Source organism: Vipera ursinii (genome assembly GCF_947247035.1).
Source record: "Vipera ursinii genome assembly, chromosome: 17".
NCBI lineage: Eukaryota > Metazoa > Chordata > Lepidosauria > Squamata > Viperidae > Vipera > Vipera ursinii.
Window position 1 is genome coordinate 1,045,461 of NC_139530.1, and position 23,267 is coordinate 1,068,727.

The following is a 23,267-nucleotide window of genomic DNA, read 5'->3' on the forward strand; positions in this document are numbered from 1 at the left end:
AAGAAAGCCGCTAAAAGGGGGCAATGCTCACTTAACGAATTAATTAATTAATCTTCAATTAATCCCACGGCTGTTGAAGAAGGGAATCCCTTTGGACTTTGCTGGTCGCAAAAGGGGGGGTGGGTAATCGCATGAGCCCGGGACCCTGCAACCGTCATAAATATTGGGCTCCACTGTTGTGGTCACAAATCGAGGAGTAGCTTACTCCTACCCTTACCCTCGGGACCGCCTGTTGCCTCCTTCCCTACTCCTAGCGGCAGGGCTTCCGATTCGGTTTGCCTGCTCCGCTTTTTCCGAAAGGGACCCTGAAACTTTTCCTTCGGGGGAAACTCCCTTTGCAGGCGATTCCGCAAACTTCCCCCCCCCTCCCGCCGGCCGAGGACCGGCCCGCCCTCCGGGGAGGGGTTTGCACGGCCCGCCCCGGACCCTCCTCGGCGCCCGGGTGCAAAAGTCCCCGCAACTGCGACTTCTCCTCCTCCTCCTCCTCCTCCTCCTCCTCCGCCTGGCTGTGCGCGGAGAGCGGGCGCCGCCGAGATGTGAGTCCCTCCGGGGGTCTGGGGGCTGCTTTCGGGCCGGGGGGGGCGGCAGGAGCGGGGAAGTTGCGGGAAGTCGGGACGCCGCATTTGCAACCGGGCGCCCGCCGCTTCGCTCGGCCGCCCGCCCCTCTCGGGGGTCCCGGGGCAGAAGGGGAGCCCGGGCGGGCAGGGGGGGCAGGCGAGAGGCCCGGGGCCGGAGGAGAGGCCGAGTCTGCTGGGCGGGCGGGCGGGGAGGAAACTGGCCGGGACGGAGCGGAGACTTTGGGCCAGTTTCCTCGACTTTCACCGCGGAGCAAAGATTCGCAAAGACTCCGGATCTCTCGCAAACTTGGCGGCGCTCCCCCCCTCCCCAAAAAAAGGGCTGGGTTCGCCACGGGTTGCAAAAGAAGCCCCGGGGCGAGGCCCGTTTCCGGGACGGGCGGAGCTCCGAGCCACTCCGTGTTTCGGGGCCCTCCCTCGGCCGCTTTGGGGAGGGGGCTCGCCGGGCGTAGCCCCGGGCTGCCTTTCCCTCCGGCTCGGTTGGCCTCTCCTCGCGGAGGTCTCACCTGGCCCAGCAGGTTAGCTGCAGGCTGGGATTGGGCTTCCGGTGGGGAGGGAAAGGGAGGCTGCGGCTCACCTGCCAGGCCTCAGGTGACCCTCCCCCCCCGGGCCGGAAGCGAGGTGGGCGCGGTTTCAGCGTGACGCAAACGGCCCGCGGGCCGGCAGGTAGACATGCGCACTAGGCCGTTTCCAGCAATAAGGTGGAAGGAACTTTGGAGGTCTTCTAGTCCAACCCCCTGCTCAAGCAGGAGATCCTAGATCAATCAATCAGTCAATCAGTCAATCAATCAATCAGAGCTAGAAGGGACCTTGGAGGTCTTCTACTCCAGCCCCTGCACAAGCAGGAGACCCTAAACCATTTCAATCAGTCAATCAGTCAATCAATCAATCGGAGCTAGAAGGGACCTTGGAGGTCTTCCAGTCCAGCCCCTGCGCAAGCAGGAAATCCTAGATCAATCAGTCAGTCAATCAATCAATCACTCAGAGCTAGAAGGGACCTTGGAGGTCTTCTAGTCCAGCCCCTGCACAAGCAGGAGACCCTAAACCATTTCAATCAGTCAATCAATCAATCGGAGCTAGAAGGGACCTTGGAGGTCTTCCAGTCCAGCCCCTGCTCAAGCAGGAGACCTTATAAAGGTAGTCCTTGACTTACAGCTGTTTTTTTAATGACCATTCAAAATTACAACAGCACAGGGGGGAAAAAAGTAACTTATGTCCATGTTACCAGCAGCTTAGTGTCCGCTGCAAATCTGATGGGTTTCCCTCCTATTCCCTCATCTGAGTAATTGATGAAGATATTGAAGAGTTGACTGGGCCACCGTTCAGCTGGACGGTGACTGAGGCTTCATTTTATTGCTGACATAGAAGCGGGAAGCAATCCTAGAATTTGAGTCTCCCATGTAGGTCGATATTGGGGCATGAATGGATATCGGTAACCCAGATGAACTCCCTGGGATTTGTAAATGGCTGTCTGGCAATAACCTGGCTTGTCTTTTTGTGCAGGTCTGGGGATTCCGTACCAGGCGCTGCCTCGGGCAGCAACCGACGTCTTCAGCAGACGCAGAACCAAGTTGATGAAGTATGTATGGCCAGGCTGTTCAGAACCAGGAGGGTGGGTGGGCTCAGTGGGTGAAGCTGCAGCACCTTGCTGTGACAATCGGTTGAGGATCTTCTTGAAGGGCCCATCGTTTGAAGGACTCAACCAGTTGAGGACCTTCTTGAAGGGCCCATCGGTTGAAGGACTCAACCAGTTGAGGACCTTCTTGAAGGGCCCGTCGGTTGAAGGACTCAACCAGTTGAGGACCTTCTTGAAGGGCCCATCGGTTGAAGGACTCAACCAGTTGAGGACCTTCTTGAAGGGCCCGTCGGTTGAAGGACTCAACCAGTTGAGGACCTTCTTGAAGGGCCCGTCGGTTGAAGGACTCAACCAGTTGAGGACCTTCTTGAAGGGCCCATCGGTTGATAGTAAGTCCTCAGTGTCATGAAGTTTCTCTTTACTTCCAGGTTGCTTCTCTCCTTGATGTTTCCCTCCATCGTTTCTTTCCTTAGGGCAAAGTATGGCTAGTTTTTTCAGAAAAGCCAACACCATGCCCCTCCTTGAGTGGGGGAGGAGGAGGTCGGGTTGGTCTGGAAGGCCTCCAGGGTCCCTTCCAGCCCTGTGACTCTTACGTTCCAAACCTTTTGTTCTAGGTGGTGGATATCATGAGGGTCAACGTGGACAAGGTTTTGGAGAGGGATCAGAAGCTGTCTGAGCTGGACGATCGTGCTGACGCCTTGCAAGCGGGGGCCGCTCAATTTGAGACGAACGCGGCCAAACTCAAAAGAAAATATTGGTGGAAGAACTGCAAGGTAAGAACTCTTCTGGGTTTGGGGGACCAGGTTGGTTAGAAGGTGACAATTTGGATCTTGGTCTAGCTGAGACCGTCCATTTTGTGAATTTTCGGACTCTGCTATTTAGAGATGAAGAAAAGGGGATTTTTTTCCCTGTAAAGAAGAGAAGAGAATATAGAATAGAATAAGGTTTTCTGGCTGAGCAGAGGGTTGGACTAGAAGACCTCCAAGGTCCCTTCCAAGTCTGTTATTCTATTCTATACAGATATAGTTTTCTTATTTGAAGAAAGGCTGTTTTGCTTTAGCGTAATTTTTTTCTCTGCTGAGTATTAATATTTACACAGCCAGGCTGATTTTGAACGTGATAGCTTAAAGGGACGTGAGATGTTTTAAGTACATAGAAAATCAACCACTCTGGAAAAAAAGGGTATTTATTCTTACAATGCTTATAAATCTCTTTTCTATTGTTCTTCTCCCCCCCCCCCGCCCTTTTAAAATGATCAGTGACGATTAAAAAAAATCTCCCACCCATAAATCGTGTTTTGTTTTGTTTGTTTTACAGATGTGGGCCATACTGGTCACTGTGGTGGTTGTGATCCTCATAATTATCATTGGTAAGTTATCTTAAATGGGCATGAAGCCCCTGGCCGGAAGTACAGCTAGTCCTCGTTTAGTGACTGCCCTGTATAGCAACTGTTTGGCGTTACAAGAGTGGTGAAAAAGGACTTGAGTGAACAAGTCCTCGCATTTATGGCAAAGGAGAGCTGAGCTAAGGTCATAAACGGCTTCACTTAAACTGCTTGTCCCAATTTTGTCACTAAACGAGGACTTCCTGTATTTCTTGAAACCAGGATAGCTTTTCCCTAATTACTGTCTCCAGCCAGTTTCCAGTAGCTGAAAAGATATTTGCAGCTGTCTTCTGTGTTTATTATTATTTATTATGAATGCCAGCCTTACGTTGGCTGACGATTGGAGCTTCGTACTTTTTTCCCCCCCCTGCTGTGGGTTTTATACATTTGTGTCTATTGTGAGTTGCTCAGAGTCACGCGTGTTTGTCAACCTTGGCAACTTCCAGACACGTTGCTCTCCCAGAATTCCCCAGTCAGCATGCTTGCTTGGGAATTTAATTGAAATTGAAATCCACCTGCCTCGAAGTTGCCAACGTTAAAAGATAACACACAGAAATGCTAGATTATATTGTCATTTAAAAATAAAAAGTTGAAGTTTGATGCTATTACCTTATTCTGCTGCACCAAAGGGAAACGGGAGTCAACGTCTTTCACTTCATCTAAAATTCAGACTGATGAAAATGTGCATAAAACTGACGAATCAGGAAGAGTAAAGTTTTTGGGATTTGAGGCAGAATAAGTGATGCCAACATTAAGGAAGGCGTTTTGGCTGAGTCACGGATCAGATCCATCGTGACAAAGCGGTTCAAAGATTTATTAGCCGGGCCAGAGAAAAACGCTTTTAAAGAATCTATCCATAATCCCCAAAAGTTTTTCAGGAAGCAAAACATTTTAAAAAAATAATATTTGCAAAAGAACATTTTTTTTGAAAAAAACCAAAACCATCTCTTCTACTCTATCAGCGTATACATTTCCAGAATATTCGCCACTCCTCTATTATCCCTGTTTATAGTTCAAGAAGTAATACATTTTCTACTTATTAAATTAAATGAATAATTTTAAAAAACGATCGTGTCCTGCTGTTTTTGATAATCTGTTTTTTTCTTTTTTTTATTTCCTCTTTGCAGTTTGGAGTGTGTACGGCGGGTGACCCAGCAGAACGTAAAAATTGTGTTCAACACGCAAAACACTTCCATCCAGCCTGCTCTGTTGCCAAACTTTTTGTATGGGTGCACAAATCATTTATTCTGGACTGCTATGTTTATAACTCTTTATATAGTTTGAGAGGATAAGACTGCAAGCTGTAGGAGAAAACCTCCTTTTTCATCATGTGGCAAAAATTGTCATTTCTTGGATAAATCAATATTATTCCTCTCCTGGTTAGACCATTAGGAAGTGAGATCGCTTTATATTTCTGCTTTTCCTACAATTAATAATTTATTTTTTTACCCACAATTGTGACATAGAGAACCACGGTGCCTTTGTTAAATCACAGCAATTAATTAAGGGGAACGGGCCACAACGAGCAAAACACTACTCTTTTTAAGCTGATTTTAAGTCTCTTGCAAAGAGTTGCACACTTGGTGGACTTAAAATAAACATGGTAAACCTAGAAGCCTTTTGGATGCAAACCTAGTTGAGTGTCTCTTATTACAACTTCGTGCCCTGTTTGGGCCTGAATCGAACTGCCTGTTGCACAAATGCAAGCAAAAATAAAAATCACATTGGCTTTTCAGAAGAATTCTGACTTTTTGCAACAGTTGTTCTGCATTGCCAATTCTGTTTTTTAGACCCCCACTTTCCAATAAGGCTTTTTTATGGGTCAAGTCTCTCTGTGGCTCTTCTACTTTTCATTTCTTATATTTGTCTTACTCCTCTCAGGTTAGCACCCCAAATAAGCACAAACACCAACAGTTAATCCCATGAAGTATTCAAGCTGTCTCATCGGATTATTTTTCAACTGGCCTAGGAAATCTTGCTTATATTTTTGATTATTTTTTTTTGAATACTTTTGTGCAGGTTAAAAAAACGCTGTGGTTTTGAAACACTGAAAATAAGCTTTTCCTACCTAGGAAATGTACTTATTATTGTAATTCTTCTTACCAATTCCTCACTTAACCGAACTTGAATGTGTCTTTCTACTACTAACACAGAATCTTCATTATCTGCCAGGCAGAAACGTTTTCAACAATCCGGTGGATCAAGCAGCTGAACTTTTATTGTAGCTTTAATAAAGAGCGTTTGTCAATCCTCTTGGCGTTTTGCAACTTTTGTGTCCCAGTTGTCTTCTCAGGAGTCATATATAAAAAAAGACAAAGGTAAACAAACTGGGAAAGGCTGGGAAAAAATATCAGTGGAGGGACCTTGGAGGTCTTCTATAGGGCTATATACAGAATTTCTAACAGATTTATTAAATCCCATGCAAGTTACATAGGAGTTTCGGCCATCCTCAGTATGCCTTTATTTTCATGACGTGTGCGTTTCCAGAAACGATATGCAGGAATCTAGTCTATGGCTTGATCACATCATAAATTATTGGGCGAGGGAGGAAGGGCAGCTGGAAGCAAGTGGGATCCCAGCCGGTCACACACAATATTTCCAAAAGCATTGGGAGAGATTCCTACGTTCCTTGTACTGCTTCCTGGCAGATTCCCATAAGCGTCTTAACAGCATGTTCCGGGAGAAGCTTCCAACCGGTGCCTAAAAGTGAAAAAAAAAAGAATCAAAACAGGTAGTCCTCTTGTTATGTGAAAAATTTGTTAAGGGGATTTTGATCTTTTCTGTCCATGTTTGTTAAGGGGATCGCATATCCCGGGACGCTGCAACCGTCGTAAATAAGAACCAGTTGCCGAACGTCTGAATGTAAATCACCTGACCATGGGGTTACGGCAACGGTCGTAAGTGTGAAAAATGGTGGTAAGTCACTTTTTTCAGTACTGTCGTAACTTCGGATGGTCATTAAATGAACTGTTGTAAGAGGAGGACTACCTGCGTTGTAACTCTGAAACTTTGGTAAGGACTGCTTGTAGAAATGGCTTGTGAGTTCCGAGCCATTAAAATGATGGTCCTACAAAGCTGAAATCTTCTCCTATAATGGAAGGAGTTAGTTTCTTGAGAGCAGGAAGAAAATTCTGTTTTGAACTTTTCTCCATGGGAGAAGAGCAATTTTCCCAAGAAAATAATCAGATGTTGGGAATCTCGCTTTGCTAACTCTCCACCATTCAAATTATCGTCAATTCTCTTGACTAGGTCTTTCACTAAGAAGTGGAAATCTCCAGAGGCACAATATGATAAAAACACCATTTCAGATCTAATTTCTCTCCATTCACCCTCCCTTCTTACCTCTTTAACAGATTCCCTGGGACTGAAGCGGGGGGGACCAAGATCTGCAACGAAAAGAAAGATTTTCCGAATATTTGGGTCATCCTAGTGGACGATCACACGTAAACACGAGCCAGCCGTGTGCGGCGGCAGCCAAAAAAGCTAACACAATCCTTGGTTGTATAAGCGGAGGCTTATACAATGGCGTGAAGTCTTAGGACCCCTCAAATACCGTGGGCTGAGATGGCACGATTATTGAAGGGGGGGGAAATGCAGCTTTACGTCTTACCCGCTTTGCTTGGACTGTCCTCTGTCTGTGCTCCTAGTATCCTAGTCAAGGTTTGCTGGAAGGATCTGCTAGCCAAAGGATCCAGGCTTAGCTTGGCCTCTTCATTGTTGACTACAGATTGAGAACAAGGTTAGAAACGTGTCTCCCCTCTGAAATGCCTGAGGGCTCTGAATCGTAAACTTTTCCTCTGACATCTAGACCTCTTTCCTCTAAATTTCCTTAAGGTAGGAAACGATGGGTGGAAGTTTGCTCAAGAGAGAAGCAGCTTAAAATTCAGGAGAAATTTCCTGACATTGATGACCATTAAGCAGTGGAACGGCTTCACTCCAGAAGCTGTGAATGCTCCATGACTGGAGATCTGGATAACCATTGATCTGAAATGCTTAAGCAGGGGGTTGGACTAGATGAGCTCCAAGGTCCCTTCCAACTCCGTTGCTCTGTATTCCCTCCCTCCCTCCCTCCATCCCTCCCTCCCTCCCTCCCTTCCTTCCTTCCTTCCTTCCTTCCTTCCTTCCTTCCTTCCTTCCTTCCTTCCTTCCTTCCTTCCTTCCTTCCTTCCTGCAGAACTAAAGGGGAATGGCCTGAGATTCAGAACCATTAATCAGCAGAACCGGTGTTCCATCACTGGAGATTTTCCAAGAAAAGATTGGACAAGCATGATTCAGATGTGGATCTAACCTAACCTCCCCTTCATCAGAGGGAGTGGCTATCCCGGGGAACGCAAGCAGGCAGCATCCATCACCTTATTTATTTTTAATTTTGTTAATTGAGGGGGCCGCCAGTTCCCCATTAAACAGCTTGAGCTCCAAACGTAGGCGAGGTGACTGTTGCCTTATAGCACTAAAGACCCTATTCCGCCATGGGCACGTGGTCATCTTCATATTTCAGGGCGGAAACACCGCGCCAGAAGCATCTCACAAGCACTTATTCTAATGACATTTTAGCCGAAGCTTGTGGAAAAGCAAAACCGCCATAAAAAAACTAACCCTGTTCAGTTCCACGTTTTGCTTCGTAACATCTTGTGTTTCCAACCATGTTGCGTTGCAGTTGCAACCTTGGGAATCCTTTCCGTTAGAAAGGAAAACACTGCCAGCTTAATTAAGATTAATCAGAATAGAGCGGGAAGGGACCTCGGAGGTCTTCCAGCCCGACCCCTGCTCAAGCAGGAAAACCTATACCATTTCAGACAAGTGGCTGTCTAGTCTCCTCTTAAAAGCCTCCAGTGTTGGAGCATTCACGACTTCTGGAGGCAAGTCGTTCCACTGGTTAATCAGTTTTGCAACCAGAATTTCTCAAAATAGTCTTCCACCCATTCCTTTTCTGGTTTGGCTGATTTGGCCAAACAAACATCGTTTGGGGCTTTCTGGCTTTCCAGATGCAACAGCTACCACGACATGCATCTTTTTCTTCTACAATGCCATATCACTAAGTGCCGGGCGAATCCAAAGAATAAAATCTCTTCTTACCTGGGGCCCAAGCAGAAAGCTCCTCGCTGGTCCAGGGAACGGCCCACAGCTGGCCAAAGAGGCTGAAGAGCAAGAGGCAGAACCAGCCCGGCTTCCCCATTGTTTGCACCCAATCTTTGGTGTGTGGAGTTCCTTGCTGGCTGTTGCGTATCTCCAGAGGTTTCCCCATCTTGGGCTTATATGCTGCAGTCCACCTGTGACCTCATCACGTCCGTGGTCTCCGCCCCGCCCGAAAATTCTCCAACAAACGTATTGTCCGTTGACAAGAAACACAAACACATCTTGGGCACTGAGGTCATCCTTCAAAGTCACTTCATAGATCATAAATTGTTTCCTTGCCTGATGGACAAAGCGAGGGGAGGAGGGTGGGGAGAGAGTGAGTCCAAAAAAAAAAAAAAGTTTATAAATCGGGCATAAAAATCAGAGAGTACCTTTGGGTGATTAATCACGAGCTAATGAAAACATCGGACGTCATTCGAAATGGCCAGCGCATCGAAATGGCTGATTTATGAAGCTGGGCAAGCTTGACGCAAGTCATCCAACCGATATGGGCTGGGAGATGGATGGAGGAGATGCCCTGTTGTGTGGGAGGCACCTGTGCCAAGAGAGTAAGATGAGCAGGGAATTAAACAGCCATCCCAGTTCTCCGTTCTTGTCTCCGTAAGGAAAAAGTCGGGATTACGTCTAACGGGCTGCGTACAAGTCCTGGTTGACTGGCCTTCTAAACTGGACCCTGAACCTGAAGGTCACCAGGTAGAAGGGATGGTGGGACATGGTATCAAAGAGGACAGATGCCGCACAGATGCCAGCTTTTGCTGACCCACGAAGCCTGCTCACATCTGGAGCATTGTAGAAGAGGCCAAGGAGAACAAGAGGCACAGCCTTCGCTCTGGAGGCGAAAACATGGAGAATGGGTTGCTGGAATTGGGGATGTCTAGTTTAAGGAAGAGAAGGTCTAGGGGGGACATGAGAACAGTCTTCCAGTATCTCAGGGGCTGCCCCAAAGAAGAGGGAGTCAAGCTCTTCTCCAAAGCACCTGGAGACAGGACAAGAAACGGATGGGAACTAATCAAGGAGAGAGGCAACCTGGAACTAAGGAGGAACTTCCTGACAGCGAGGACAATTAACCAGTGGAACAACCTGCCACCAGAGGTTGTGTGCGCTCCAACACTGGAGGTTTTTAAGAAGAGATTGGACAACGCTTTGTCTGAAATAGTATAGGGTCTCCTGCTAGAGCAGCGGGCTGGACTAGAAGACCTCCAAGGCCCCTTCCAAACTCTTGAGATTAGATAACAGACAGATGGATGGAGGGATGGAGGGATGCAGTAGCTTCTATTTCTATTTCTATTCTATTCTATTATATTCTATTCTTTAATTCTATTCTATTCTGTTCTTTATTTCTATCCTATCCTATGTATTCTATTCTATTCTATTCCTATTCTATTCTATTCCTATTCTATTCTATTCTATTCCTATTCTCTTATCCTATCCTATCCTATCCTATCCTATCCTATCCTATCCTATTCTTCAAGCTAAGACTCCAAGCATCAGTTGGCACCTTTAAGCTACAAGGCAATGCCAAGACTTTGGGTGGGAAAGCTGTTTGGTCCTGCTGAGCTTTATTGTAGGGAATAGAAACAGCAAATACTAAGTTCTGAGAGGAAATTGTCCTTAAAGTGATATAATTAGACTCACTCACGGTTCCCCCCAAAAACGTATTGATGCTGGTCTGCTTTCTAAAATTATCTTCGGCTTTCTTCATATAAAAACGGAGTTATCCCCCAGGGTTTTATTCCACCTGCCAAAAAAGTTCACACATTTTGTCCAGGAATAGAAATGGCTTTTTGTTACAACAGCTGGCATTTATATTTTCAATCATGGATGATGCGAAGGGCGTCAACGTTTTTCTGGAGTTTTTCATCCCAGGAACTGCTGCAACCCAACAGACTCTGAAGCTTTTTGACTTCAAAAGTTACCTGTTGCTTCTCCAACTTTTCTTTTTTTAAACTTCTCTTAAGTTCTGTATTTCTCCTCTGGAGCCCACAGACTGAAATACTGATTCTGATTTTTCGCCTGCTCCAATTTTTGAAAAGCTTTTCGTGGACAATCCAGTTGGGCTCCCACAAACTGCAACCACTTGATTTGTTATTTTAATTGAACATCTAAATTTGATTCTGGAAGCCACTGATATGAAGAACGGCTGCAGGATTTGGGTATGGCCAGTCTAGAGGAAAAAAAAGACTAGGGGTGACAGGATAGCAGTTATTCCAGTATCTGAGGGGCTGCCAGAAAGAGGAGGGGGTCAATTTATTCTTCAAAGCACCAGAGGACAGGACGAGAAGCAACGGATGGAAACTAACCAAGGAGAGAAGCAACCTGGAATTAAGGAGAAAATTCCTGACAGTGAGGACAATTAACCAGTGGAACAGCTTGCCACCAGAAGTTGTGAATGCTCCAACACCGGAGGTTTTTATGAAGAGACTGGACAGCCACTTGTCTGAAATGGTCTAGGGTCTCCTGCTTGAGAGGGGGTTGGGCTAGATGACCGCCAAGGTCCCTTCCAGCACTGATTGAATTAGCTGAACCAGGCTGCTTTCCGGGTTTTGAAGTCTACGGAGGAAGGCTTTGTCTTTTTGCTCTATCACCTATCTGAACATCAGAACCCGGCCTATGCAAATGTATTTAAATGCAAATGACCGTGCCAAACGACAACAGGACGAAGCATGCAGCTTTCTGTAATGGCTTGACGGTCTCTTCCCCACCCAAGTCTCACTCCTCCTATCCCTGGGGTGACTCACACAATACATTTCATTTTCTCCTGCGCAAAGTAATTAGGTCAGCAGATTGCATGACCTCATTGTTCAGTGCAAAAGTTTTCTCCTTCAACAAACTGCAGAGGCCGGAGGAATCCGCCTGGGGGGAAAAGGGAAGGCAGGTCCAGATTCTTCTGCACAGTTGGCCCTTGTTATGACCCAGGTGGTCAAGGCAAGGCAGGCTCTGGGGACCCCTTGATTGCTCTCAGTAAATCTCCCAACTCACGGCCGGCCCTGCGGTGATGCTCTATCCTGATTGATGGATCGGTTGGCTGGTTGAAATGGCCTAGGCGGCTCCTGCTGGAGCAGGGGGTTGGACTAGAGGACCTCCAAGGTCCCTTCCATTGATTGATTGATTGAAATAGTCCAAGGTCAGGCAATGAACCCTTGTAAGTCGAGGACGACCTGTATCACTTGCGCTTGCCTTCCACACCGCAGTCGGCTCCGGATTCCCAAAGCGCTTTTGGCCGGGAGGGCGCAAATGAGCTGGGGGCTTCCTAGCGGCGGGCGCGCAATTGCGCAGGGGCCGCGGGCGGTGCAGCTGCCTCGCCCGACCACCCGACCCCTGCCCAGCGGAGCCCCTCGGAGCCCTTCCCGGCCTGGCCAAGGGAGGAAGGTGCCTGCGCGCACCTGGCCGGCCGGCGGCGCGCAAGAGGCGCGCAGGAGGGAGGAGCCCTGCGGCGCAGCAGGAGGAGGAGGAGGAGGAGGAGGAGTCTGGCGGGGCTGCTGCCTCCCTCCCTCCCCTGCGACCCCCCCCCCTTTCCCGGTCCTCGTCCCCCGACTCTCCAGCTGGCCCGCTGCCTCCCCGCCGCCGCCGCATCTCCGGGCCGCTTTGGAGGCTTTGCGCGGCCGGGGTTGGGGAGGGGGTGCAAGGCGGCGATCTGCGGAGCTGCTGCTGAGCCCTGGGGAGGCGGGAGAGGGCGAGCCTGCGCCCGGGAGCCGCCTCGCCAGGTAAGGCTGCGGGGGTCCCCGCGTAGAAGGGGGTCCCGCGGACGCCCTTCTTTCCCCCGCTGCGTCCTCGGAGACCCCTTTCTCGGGGGGGGGAGCTCAGCCGCGGATGCCCCCTGAGACCCCCATGTCCCCCTCCCCAGGCCCCTTGCAACGCCTCTTCTTCTCAAGCAGCACCCCCCCACCCCACCCCACCCGCAAAAAAGACCCGCGGAGACACCGGCAGTTTTCCTCCCTTCTTCTCGGGGCGGGGGGGGGGTTTGTCTTTCTCTGTGTCCCCATCATCCTCTCCCCTCCCCTGGTCTCAGTGGGCAGGGTGTCGCCCCCCCTCCCTCCCTCCTTTCCTGGAGGAAAGGCTGCAAGGCAGGGATGGAAGAAGCCCGAGGGGGAGAGAAGATGGGGAGGGGGTCACAAAGGCGGCAGCCCCTTCTCATGGACCGATCTGTCCTTTCCTAGCCTCTGAGAAAAGCCCCCCAAAGGACATTTAGTCAAGGTGAGGGTTGTCAAGCTGGATTTTCCCCAAATTCAGTCCATCAATCCATCAGAACTGCTTCTTGTCCTGCCTTCTGGAGCTTTGGAGGACAGGTGGACCCCCCCCCTCTTCTTTGGGGCAGCCCCCCCAATACTGGAAGGTCCTTTTCTGCTCGGCTAGCCATACCCAAATCCTGCAGGTCTGAGGCTTCCTATGTATGGTGGGGAGGAATAAGGCGGTAAAAGCCCCACCCCCACCCCCAGCCCCAGTGGCAAGAAATAGCTCCTTATCTCAGTTAACAGAAAATGCACTATCCTCACCCCAAAACTTGCGTTCATTCATCCTTCCGGTTAGATTTCATAGCCTTTTTCCTTCATTCAAATTCTGCTTTGTAGAAAATGCAGATTTTCATTCACCTGAAAGGGGAAGGGAGGGGGGGAAAAAGAGGCTTTGTTTGGTTGAAGGAACAAGACCTGAGTTCCTTTAATATGGGCAGGTCCTCGCTTTACGACCCGGGGAACGCTGCGACCGTCATAAATGTGAACTGGCTGCCAAGCGTCTGAATTTTGCTCACGTGACCTTGGGGAGGCTGCGACGGTGGTTAAGCGTGAAAAACGGTCAGTCACGTTTTTCACTGCCGCTGTAACTTCGAACGGTCGCTAAATGAACCGGATGAATTCATATATTTGGCAATCGGTTCATGTTTACGACCGTCGCAGCGTCCCAGGGTCAGGCGACCCCCCCCCTTTCTGCGACCTTCTCACAAGCCAGATTCACTTAACAACCGAATTACTAACTCATCAACTGTGGCGATTCGCTTAGCAACTCTGGCAAGGAAGGCTGTATAATGGGGCAAAACTGACTTAGCAGATGTCTCACCTAACAACAGAATTTTTTTTTAAGGGGGGGGGTCCATTATGGTCGTTAATTCCAGGATTGCCTGTATTCCCTCCCCCCCCCCTTTTTTTTTTTTGAAGTTCGTTTTGAAGGACGCATTATTGGGAGGGATTTAAAACCAGAAACCCTTTGGATCCTGAGCAATCCGTAGAAAGGAATCACTTTTGCAGTTTTTATTTATTTATTTCATATATAAAAGGCAAAGAAGAATAGGAATAAAAAATAGGGGGAGGAAAAAAAAAAGGTAAAGGTAAAGGTTCCCCGGCACATGTGTGCTAGTCGTTTCCGACTTTAGGGGCCGGTGCTCATCTCCGTTTCAAAGCCGAAGAGCCAGCGCTTGTCCGAGGACGTCTCCGTGGTCATGTGGCCGGCATGACTAGACGCCAAAGGGCGCACGGAACGCTGTTACCTTCCCACCGGAGTGGTCCCTATTTTTCTACTTGCATTTTTACGTGCTTTCGAACTGCTAGGTTGGCAGAAGCTGGGACGAGTAACAGGCGCTCACTCTGCTACGCGGCACTCGGGATTCGACCCGCCAAACTGCCGACCTTCTGATCGACAAGCTCAGCGTCCTAACCCACTGAGCCACCGCGTCCCTAATGAAAAAGAAAATGGGAAATACGCGGGGGGGGGGCGGGGGCGGAGAAAGAAAAGGTGCAGTTTTAAAGGCTCTTGAACATCATTGTTAATTTGGCATCTCTTTCTCCAGATTCCCTTTGGAGAATTGTGACCCTAGGAAAATAACACAATGACCCAAATTCAGATTGACAGTTCCTGTCTGCCTCGAGTCCAGGAAGGTAAAATATGAAAGGAATTGAAGGTTCAAAGTCTTCCTCCCAATTTCTTTCTTTTTTTTAACTAGTGAGCTGTTCCGCTGGTTGATTGTCCTCACTGTCAGGAAGTTTCTCCTTAATTCCAGGTTGCTTCTCTCCTTGACCAGTTTCCAACCGTTGTTTCTCGTCCTTCCCTCTGGAGCTTTCGAGAATAGTTTGACCCCTTCTTCTTCTTTGTGGCAGCCCCTCAAATACTGGAAGGCTGCTATCCTGTCTCCCCTATTTATTCTGTTCTTTAGACTAGCCAAACCCAAATCCCGCAGCCGTTCTTCGTATGTTTTGGTCTCCAGGCCTTGGATCGTCTTAGTTGCTCTTCTCTGAATTTTTCCCAAACTCTCAACATCTTTTTTGTGATATGGTGACCAAAACTGGCTGCAGTATTCGAGGTGTGGTCTTACTAGGGCTTTTTAAAGGGGTACTTAATACTCTTGATAAAAGGAGGGTTGAGGTACAGGGGGGGGGGAACCGCGAAAAGAAAGAAAGAAATGGGATCACTTCCACATAATTTTGGAATCCCTTGTGGTATATTAGGAATCTACCGATCTGGGTTTACCCGTTTATGATGGAGGATGGAGGAACAGTGGCCAGTTTGTGTGTGGTGTGTGTGTGTACACTAGCAACTGGTGAGACTAGAGGAGATCCAGCAGCTCACAGATTCTTCCTGAAAGGGAGGTGACGCTTGTTTTTATAACTTTAAATCTGTTTTTCCTTTCCATTCAAATGGAAACAAAACCACGCAACGCCCTTTCCTTTAAAGCCGGGCTGTGCTACACACCGCCTGAAAAAGTCAACAAACAATGAAACCCCTTTGCGTTTTTTTCCCCTCCTGCAGTGTGCCGAGATTTCGCCGTCCTGGAAGACAGCGCGTTGGCCTACTGTCTGCAAGAACAAGAGAGTAAGGACGGGAATTTGGTGTGTGTGTGTGTGTGTGTGTGTGTTTCTCTGAAGTTGTGAGTGGGGCCTGCAACAACCAGCTCGCCGTGGGGCAAGAGTTTACACTAATATCGAAAAAATAGTGGAACAGAAGGAAGGACAAGGTGACATGTGAAGGACAAAAATCAAAATCATTTTTTTAACTACAGGTAGTTCTCGAGTTACGATCACAGTTGAGCCCAAAGTATTTGTCACTAAGCGAGACGGTTGTTAAGGGAAACTTGCCCCATTTTATGAGGTCCTTAAGCAAATCCCGGCGGTTGTTAAGTCAGCAACAGGGCTGTGAAGTGGCTTCCCTGTTGGTCAGAATGTTGCAAACAGGCATCATTGCAAAAGCGCCATAAATACGAGCCAAGTCTGAATTTTGATCCCACAGCCCAGGGGATACTGCAGTGGCCTTTTTTCCCATGCCTTGGCAAACTTCCAACAGTCACTAAATGAAGCGGGATAAGTCGAGGACTGCCTGTATTTCAAATAATCAAATTGCATGCTTCAATTGTCCCTCAGTGACAATTGTGAGTGTGTGTCCCTCCAGTGCTTAGCGACACCTGCCTCCATGTCTTTTGTGCCCGTCTGGGCTGCATCAATCAGCAACAGATAAATGGTTTTCTGGAAGCGGGTTGTGTGTGTGTTGAGGGGGGGGAATGTGCGTCTCTGGCACCATCCCCGTTTTCCATTACCGAGATGGAGTCGACGGCTTCAGGGCATCTGGCGTGCCGACAGGTTTACAAGGCTCAGATGAAGTGGCATTTTGAGTCCTCAAAGTTGGCAGCCGGTGGCGAGACTTGTCCTTCTTCGTCGCCCGGAGGCAACGATGGCACCCACCCTCGTCGTGGCTCACGCTCGTGACTCATTCTGTGACGTCAAAGGCCTTTCAATGACAGTGTGCGAAGCTGTCCAAGTTCTGAGGCCCCCCCTCCCTGACTGTCTGTCTGGGGATTGATGAAGTTCAGGGCAAGGAGGAGGCTTCTTGGCTGAGAGAAGGATGGAGCCGCTCTTGGCCAAGGTCTTCGCTTCCCCCACTTTTGAACCAGGAATCTGGAGAAGCTTTGATCTCAAGGGCTTCGGTCGACCTGCCCTCTTCTGAGGAGGACCAGCAAGACTTTGCGGTCCAGAAACACCCCACACACACACAAAGAGGGGGTGGGGGTGGCTGGCTTTTCTTCTGGACTTACTCTGAGGCTTCCTTCTCTCCCTTCAGTCGAACTGCATTATGCGTCCAATATCCAGAAGAACCAGCTGGTCCAGAACGACCTCCGCATGGCCAAGAGGCTTCAGGACCAGGAGATGGAAGCCCAGAAGCTTCAGGACGGCAGGCAGCCAAAGGAAAGGTAAAGGTCCTCTCGGATTCAGAAGGCTGGTTCCAGGATGGTGTGCTTGCGTAGGTGTGGGTGTGAGTAGACCCAAGGGAAGAGATTGAACAGCCGTTGGGCTGAAATGGTCGAGGGTCCCCTCCTTGAGCAGGGGGTTGAAGACGAAGACCTCCAAGGTCCCTTCCAACTCTATTCTGATTGATTGAAATGGTCTAGCGTCTCCTGCTTGACCTTGGGGTTGGACTAGAAGACCTCAAAGGTCCCTTCCAACTCCGCTATTCAACAAAGCCAGAATTGATCTTCTAACTGCCTCTTCCTCTGTCAACATGTAGCCAAGAGGGAGATCCCGAAAATTCCCGGGCTGTCCAGAAAGATCTTCAAAGCAGATCAGGAAAAGGTCATCATCAGAAGAAGGCAAAAGACCAGGTAGGCTGCCAGCTAGAAATTGCTGCTGGTTTTCAGACTTGTTTGCACTCACCAGCTTGTGCCCGGTTGCTGCGCCGCGTAATAAGCTGAGCCTCCTTCGTTCGATCCTTAGTTGCAGGAGTCAGACTCTCCCACGCGCCGTTGCTCCTTTTGGACCGATCCAGATACTCTCGTCCCGATCCGGCCTATTGAGTCGGGTTCCGGATGAGTGAGGAGCGAAATGCCAGAATGACATGACTTCATGTTGCTTTTCCTCGTCCAAGATTTGGTCAGTCGTAACGAGGGTGGGGAGCGAACGCACGCAGTCGCCCCCTCGGGAGCCGTTCTGGCGCACACCGACAGGAGCGCCGGAGAAAGAAAATACACTGGGAACAATTGCCGGCATTCATCCTTCTCTCCCAGGGACCCCCCCCCCAACCTGAGCATCTCCCCCACGAGCAGAGAAATGCTGCCTTGTCCTTGAATATTCGGCCGGCATCTGAATCGAATCCTCCTTGGGTGGAGGTCCCAGCTGGAGCACAGAAGGCTTTGGGCAGGCCCTGAAGAAGCCTGACCCGAAGATGTAGCTTGCACGTTCCTCTGAGCTCGCTTACACGTAGTCCTCTACTTATGACCGCCATTGTTGGAGTGATGGCCTCGCCTTCTTTTGCCCCTGCTGCCCCCGAGTGGTAGACCCCCAACCCAGATATCTCCCATAGCTTACACCCTGTGCCATGACACTGTCCCGTGGTTCTCTTCCTTTTTTTCATTTGCAACGGAGGATCAGCTCATTTTCAGATAAATATTGGTGTGTCTTGCTCTAACTCTCATTCCCATTCTTATTCTAATAATTCTCGTTCTCCCCTTGGGAAGAGAGCCGGGCTCCAGCGGTCACGAGGATGCCGTCTCACGCGACTTTTTCTCTCCCACCCAGGAGAAGGTCAAGCGGTTTCACAACCGGGAGAAGGACGAGAGGGGTCAGCCAAAACCAAGGCCTTCACGTGGGGCGAGAGGTAAGTTGGCCTAGGTGCGGAGAGGACACACATCCGTCCTGAAGGCCGGCGTCTTCTAGTTGTAGTTGTGTTGGGCAGCACGTCCCATCGTGCCCTGTGTGGGAGGTAACACATCTGGAAGTCAGGTGGAACAGTTAACCAGTGGGACAGGAGTTGCCTCCAAAGATTGGGGTGGTTCATCCGTGGAGGCTTTTAAGAAGAGACCGGACAGCCGTTTGTCTGAAACGGTTTAGGGAAGGCATGTCAAACTCGCGATGCCACGTGACGTCACGCGACGTCTCAGAACTTTTTCCCATTGCCGAAAATGAGATGGGCGCGGTTTCTCCGTGACGCTCCGGCCCGCGGGCCAGCAGTTTGACACCCCTGGTTTAGGGGCTGAACTAAAAGCTCTCCAAGGCCCCACCCATCTCTGTTCCTCTCCAATTTTCTTCATTCCCCTTTTGCTTACGCGTTCAGATGGCACCTCTGATCCCCTACATTGGGAGATGGCCAGACTGGAACTCCAGATCCAGCAGCAGTTCCAGGAAGACAAGGAGCTGGCCCAGAAGTTACAGGAGGAGGAAGAGCAGCAGCAGACGCGCATCGTGAGTGTCCACCCCTGCCCCCATCAGGGAGCGACGCCAGGGCAAGCTTAAAAACTCAAACAGGAAGCAACGTCTTAAATTCAGGACCATCTCCTGCCAAGAGGAGCAGAAAAAGGAAGGGGAGACAGGGGTGGCCCTGGGCCCCACAACTCTCTTGGGGAGACCCCGTTCTGGCTTCTTGATGGGTCATTTGCAGAAAGGGACAACTCGCCACAGCCAGCCTGCCACGGGACAACTCAGCCATGGCGAGTTGGCCATGATGAGTTGGCCATGAATTGGCCAAGATGAGTTGGTCGAGTTGTAGACCCTTCATTTGTGCTGTATCAAGACTAATTTGCTGGGGAGGGGGACGTCTCGCCGGACCCCTGGCCCAACGGTTTCTTCCTTCTGTAGAGAGCCAGGAGGAACCAGGAGCAAGACGAGGACTATAGGGCAGCTCAAGTAGCCCAGGATGAGGTGAGTAGCTGTCAAGTTGATTGAAGTCTCTGTCTGAACTCATCCTGGTCATTTGCACCCTTTTAGAGAGCCGTTGAGGCCACCTGGAGGTTTGTCTGTGTCCTCAGGACCACCTGAGAGGTGCAGATGGGTGTGGAGCCTTCTTGGAACTGCTGAGAGGAAGAAGGCCTCAATGGCTCTCTGAAAGGATTCAAATGACCAGCGGTCTGCAAGGAGCATAAATCCTTCCCTTCCCCACCATCGGGTCAGAGCCGAACAAGCTTCTTGGAGGAGAAGCAAAACCTCTTCAAGGAAAAACAAGAATGTCCAGGTGCCTCTTGAAAAAAGCACCCTTGGGACAAGACAAACTCACCATCCTTCCCTGTGTTTGAAGAGGGCTCCCACGGCTCTCTTCTCTCCAGGCTGAGGGGGTCCCCAAGAGGTCATCTGGACACCCTTCCACTTTCTCTAAACCCTTCTTGAAGGAGCCGTTGGTTGCCCTTTCCTTGCCTTGCTCACCCAAAACAAACCACCTGGGGTCATTTAGATGAGATGGGCAGTGGAGAAATTTAACAAATAATTATAAAAAATTAAATAATTTTGCCTCCCGACAGCTTTTCCCAGGGAAATGTCCCATAAATTCTCTCTCCTGCTAGGAAATTGCACGCTATCTGCAAGACAAGGAACTGCAGACCCACTGGGGCTCCCCAAGCCACGAAAGGCAGCTGGCTCAGCCCCCCAGGCGTCCCGAGGGACAAGGCGACTGCAGCCCAGAGGTGAGAAGCTGCATCTCCTTGTGGGGCACACGCTCCATCAACCTCTGCTATCCTTAACGGGGACCTTGGAGGTCTTCTAGTCCAGCCCCCCTGCTCAGGCAGGAAGCCCTATACCATTTCGGACCAATGGCTGTCCAGTCCCTTTTTGAAAACCTCCCTAGTGAGCCTTTCTCTTGCCCGGTTTCCAGAAGGACGTGTGGCCTAGTGGCAGGAGTCCCCCCCTGCTGAGAATCCGGGCCCAGGAGAGTACAGACGTGATGATGACAGCGGCCTCCGTGGAGAAGAAGTCAGTGTTGCGTCCAATTGCCCAGTTTCTTTAATCGCCCAGTTGTGAAATTAATGTTGAAGGTCAGGGCGCAGTGGTTAGAGCGCAGGATTGCAGGCTGACTCTGCCCACGGCCAGGAGTTCGATCCTGACTGGCTCCAGCCTTGACTCAGCCTCCCGTCCGTCCGAGGTCGGTAAAATGAGGACCCAGATTGTTGGGGGGGACAATATGCTGACTCTGTCAACCGCTTAAAGAGGGCTGTAAAGCACCGCGAAGCGGTGGGCTTTGGTTGTTGCATCCAATTCTTGGAAGGCAATGTCACTGAACAACTAGAGAATATTTTTTTTTTAAAAAAGGGTCTTTATAATTCTTGGTTGTTGTTTTTTTTTACTTAGGCCACAGTTTTGCCGAAATATTGCTGAAGTTTTGGATCCAACTTTTCAAGCCACTAAAACGGGAACGCCTTCCGATGTGACGGATCTGGGCTCCAAAGGTAATAACAGAACAAGAACCATCGTTTTCATATTTTAATCTAAGAGCAACTCCCCTTGAAGTTAGTTAGATTCCCAAATAAATATAGCTAGGGATTGTCTGGAGTTCTTGCTGGTTCACAAAAAAAGTGAAAGTGTAGCTTTGGTGCATGGATGTGGCAGAGTTTTGATCTGCACGCACCCAGGAAGCAGAGTCTCCGATTCACACTCTGATTGCGCTTCAGATGAAAAAGGATATTCCAGAGTTAGGTTTTTGGGTGGGGTTTCCACCTCTCAGAAAACTCTGTGAAACGGTAACCCCCATCTGATTGTCATAGGGTGATCTCTCACGCTGAGTATTGTGTTTCTGAGTAAGGAATAGAATATAGAATAGAATAGGAATAGAATGCAGAATGAAAGGGAAGAGGAGAGAAGAGGAGAGATAAGGAGAGAAGAGAGCTGGGAGGGGACCTTAGAGGTCATCTAGTCCAACCCCCTGCTCAAGGAGGAGACCCTCTAACAGAGGGCTTCCGTAGCAGAACCAAGATCAGGCCTATCCCTGCCTGGAAAATAACTTCCAGAAGAATAATCTTCTTTTCCACTTAGGGGAAGGAGAGATGCCCGTGCAGTTATAACCTTCCCTTTTCTTCCCTCCCTGCAGCCCCCAGCCCAGCACCCCTGGCCCAGATGGACAGTCCCTTCAACTACCCGCAGGGGGTGGCAGCCCCTGTCTTCGTCTCCCCCACCAAACGACAGCCAGACAAGGCGGGCTGCCCAAAATCCGGCAACAAAAAAGAAGGCTGCCGACAGCAGTGAGGCTCCCTTGTCCTCCATCCTCTCTGCGGCGGCCCTGCCCAGCTTTCGCTCCCAACTTTTTCCAATTTGCCAGATTTACACCTAAGCTCTCAACGGGGCTGTGTGCCGAGTTCCAATCTCCTTCCTCTTATTTCAACCTTAACTCCTCACTTTCAGTTAAAAACAAACAAACCAATATCTGAGTCTCCGATACGAAAATGGACTTTGCAAAGAGGGAGGTTATAATCTCAGCCGCCGAAACAAACCCACGTTGGGGATTCACATCAATAGTACAGGCAGTCCTCGACTTAACGGCAGTTCATTTAGCGACCGTTCAGCGTTGACAACAGCGCTGAAACAAAAGCGACCTAGGACCATTTTTCACAGTTAATGGCCGTCGCAGCATCCCCGCGGTCACGGGGTCAAAATTCGGACGCTTGGAAATGGACTCCTATTTACGACGGTCACAGGGGTCACCTGGGGTCAGGCGATCCCTTTTTGTGACCGTCTGACAAGCAACGTCAACGGGGGAACCCAGATTCACTTAGTAATTTAACAACTTAACCACTTGTGGCAAGAAAGGTCGTAACGTGGGGCCAAACCCGCTTAACAACATAAATTTGAGGCTCAATTTTGGTGGTCGTAAGTTGAGGACTGCCTGTACTGGGCTTACTGGGAGAGCAGCCAGTAGATGCATTTCACTTGGGAGGAAACGTTGCTGATTCAATGGGTTTCTATTAAGACAGCACTGAAGGAGCAGATTGTTGTGTCGTTTCTTCTTGTTGTTTCTCAATTTTAGTGATTCGGGATGGGTTCACAAGCTAAAGGGAAAAAAAAAACAGTGGCAAATTGGTATAAATATTTAAAACAATGAACCAAACGCATAAAAATGTGGGAAAGTACCAACCTACAACTCATGGACTAATACAACAGTCTTGCAATCAATCAATCAGAATAAGACCTGGAAGGGACCTTGGAGGTCTTCTAGTCCAGCCCCCTTGCTCAAACAGAGTTGGAACTGGGTACTTTAGATATATTCGGGGGGGGGGGAAGGCCAAGGGGGCGGGGCGGAGTATTTTGGATTTTAAAAATAAAAGAGTCATTATATCTGCTGACAGGTTTCAAGACCCTCCCCCGTCCTCCGTCTGCTCGGAAGCCCCCCCCTTTGCAAAAACTCCGTTAATGCATATTTTTCTTGAAATTTCAGCCTGCTTGGAATCGAGTTGCAATTACAAGATCGAATTCTGAGAAGACCAGCGTTGAAAACAAGACAGACGGAGCTGGGAAATGCCGGCAAAAAGTCATTTCTCGAAATTGTACCTCAAACCAAAATTGTCTTTGACTAAAAAAAAAAAAAAAAAACGGACACCTTGCTAAAGGATCTTTCTTAAAAACGTGCGACGGGCAATTCAAAGAGTCAATTCAAAACTAGAGTCACAGGGCAGATCGACGCTTATTTGCCAGCCCGCGGAGCCCTACAGGCAGTCCTCGCCTTTACGACCGCAACCGAACTCGAGATTTCTGTCAGGTTTTCACTGTGGGTTTTCTCAGAATTGGGAGTCATAACTGCAACTCGATTCCAAGCAGTCTAAAACGCCAAGAAAGAAAACGCATTAACGGTGTTTTTGCAGGGGGGGGGGCTTCCAAGCAGACGGAGGAGGAGGAGGAGGGGGGATCTTGGAACCTGTCATCAGATATAATGA

General features: G+C 49.3%; 3 protein-coding genes across 6 annotated transcripts; 2 read left to right on the forward strand and 1 right to left on the reverse strand.

The window, feature by feature from the left end:
- The first annotated feature begins 368 nt into the window (after positions 1-368).
- On the forward strand, positions 369-5,785 carry VAMP3 (vesicle associated membrane protein 3). Of its 2 annotated transcripts, XM_083375934.1 has the most exons (6): positions 481-536; positions 1,807-1,975; positions 2,079-2,154; positions 2,766-2,924; positions 3,469-3,520; positions 4,663-5,785. In XM_083375934.1, coding segments are annotated over exons 2-6 (312 nt in total). In that variant the 5' UTR covers positions 481-536; positions 1,807-1,973; the 3' UTR covers positions 4,686-5,785. The 2 variants fall into 2 exon arrangements, with proteins under 2 accessions (XP_083232059.1, XP_083232060.1); XM_083375933.1 differs by lacking the exon at positions 1,807-1,975 and having other exon boundaries at positions 369-536.
- On the reverse strand, positions 5,781-9,206 carry UTS2 (urotensin 2). 2 transcript variants are annotated; one of them, XM_083375931.1, is made up of 5 exons: positions 9,043-9,206; positions 8,612-8,950; positions 7,146-7,256; positions 6,878-6,921; positions 5,781-6,235 (listed from the first exon to the last, which is right to left on the reverse strand). In XM_083375931.1, the coding sequence occupies exons 2-5, from the start codon at positions 8,778-8,780 to the stop codon at positions 6,119-6,121; spliced, it is 441 nt and encodes a 146-aa protein (XP_083232057.1). In that variant the 5' UTR covers positions 8,781-8,950; positions 9,043-9,206; the 3' UTR covers positions 5,781-6,118. The 2 variants fall into 2 exon arrangements, with proteins under 2 accessions (XP_083232057.1, XP_083232058.1); XM_083375932.1 differs by having other exon boundaries at positions 8,612-9,200.
- Positions 9,207-12,173: 2,967 nt separating this feature from the next.
- LOC310648183 (uncharacterized protein) lies at positions 12,174-22,636 on the forward strand. Of its 2 annotated transcripts, XM_083375923.1 has the most exons (13): positions 12,197-12,375; positions 12,829-12,865; positions 14,451-14,538; positions 15,407-15,469; positions 16,709-16,838; positions 17,153-17,246; positions 18,160-18,238; positions 18,695-18,822; positions 19,216-19,278; positions 19,914-20,033; positions 20,222-20,319; positions 20,695-20,792; positions 21,431-22,636. In XM_083375923.1, the coding sequence occupies exons 3-13, from the start codon at positions 14,490-14,492 to the stop codon at positions 21,583-21,585; spliced, it is 1,077 nt and encodes a 358-aa protein (XP_083232049.1). In that variant the 5' UTR covers positions 12,197-12,375; positions 12,829-12,865; positions 14,451-14,489; the 3' UTR covers positions 21,586-22,636. The 2 variants fall into 2 exon arrangements, with proteins under 2 accessions (XP_083232048.1, XP_083232049.1); XM_083375922.1 differs by lacking the exon at positions 12,829-12,865 and having other exon boundaries at positions 12,174-12,375.
- Positions 22,637-23,267: the final 631 nt, after the last annotated feature.

Coding starts and splice junctions, on each gene's coding strand:
- LOC310648183 (XM_083375922.1), top strand. CDS start 14,490: ATGACCCAAATTCAGATTGACAGTTCCTGTCTGCCTCGAGTCCAGGAA. Junction 14,539..15,406: donor TCTGCCTCGAGTCCAGGAAG/GTAAAATATGAA, acceptor CCCCTCCTGCAG/TGTGCCGAGATTTCGCCGTC. Junction 17,247..18,159: donor AGAAGAAGGCAAAAGACCAG/GTAGGCTGCCAG, acceptor TCTCCCACCCAG/GAGAAGGTCAAGCGGTTTCA.
- VAMP3 (XM_083375933.1), top strand. Junction 2,155..2,765: donor CGCAGAACCAAGTTGATGAA/GTATGTATGGCC, acceptor CTTTTGTTCTAG/GTGGTGGATATCATGAGGGT. Junction 2,925..3,468: donor ATTGGTGGAAGAACTGCAAG/GTAAGAACTCTT, acceptor TTTGTTTTACAG/ATGTGGGCCATACTGGTCAC.
- UTS2 (XM_083375931.1), bottom strand. CDS start 8,780: ATGGGGAAACCTCTGGAGATACGCAACAGCCAGCAAGGAACTCCACAC. Junction 6,922..7,145: donor GGACAGTCCAAGCAAAGCGG/GTAAGACGTAAA, acceptor TTTTCGTTGCAG/ATCTTGGTCCCCCCCGCTTC. Junction 6,236..6,877: donor CCAGGGAATCTGTTAAAGAG/GTAAGAAGGGAG, acceptor TTTCACTTTTAG/GCACCGGTTGGAAGCTTCTC.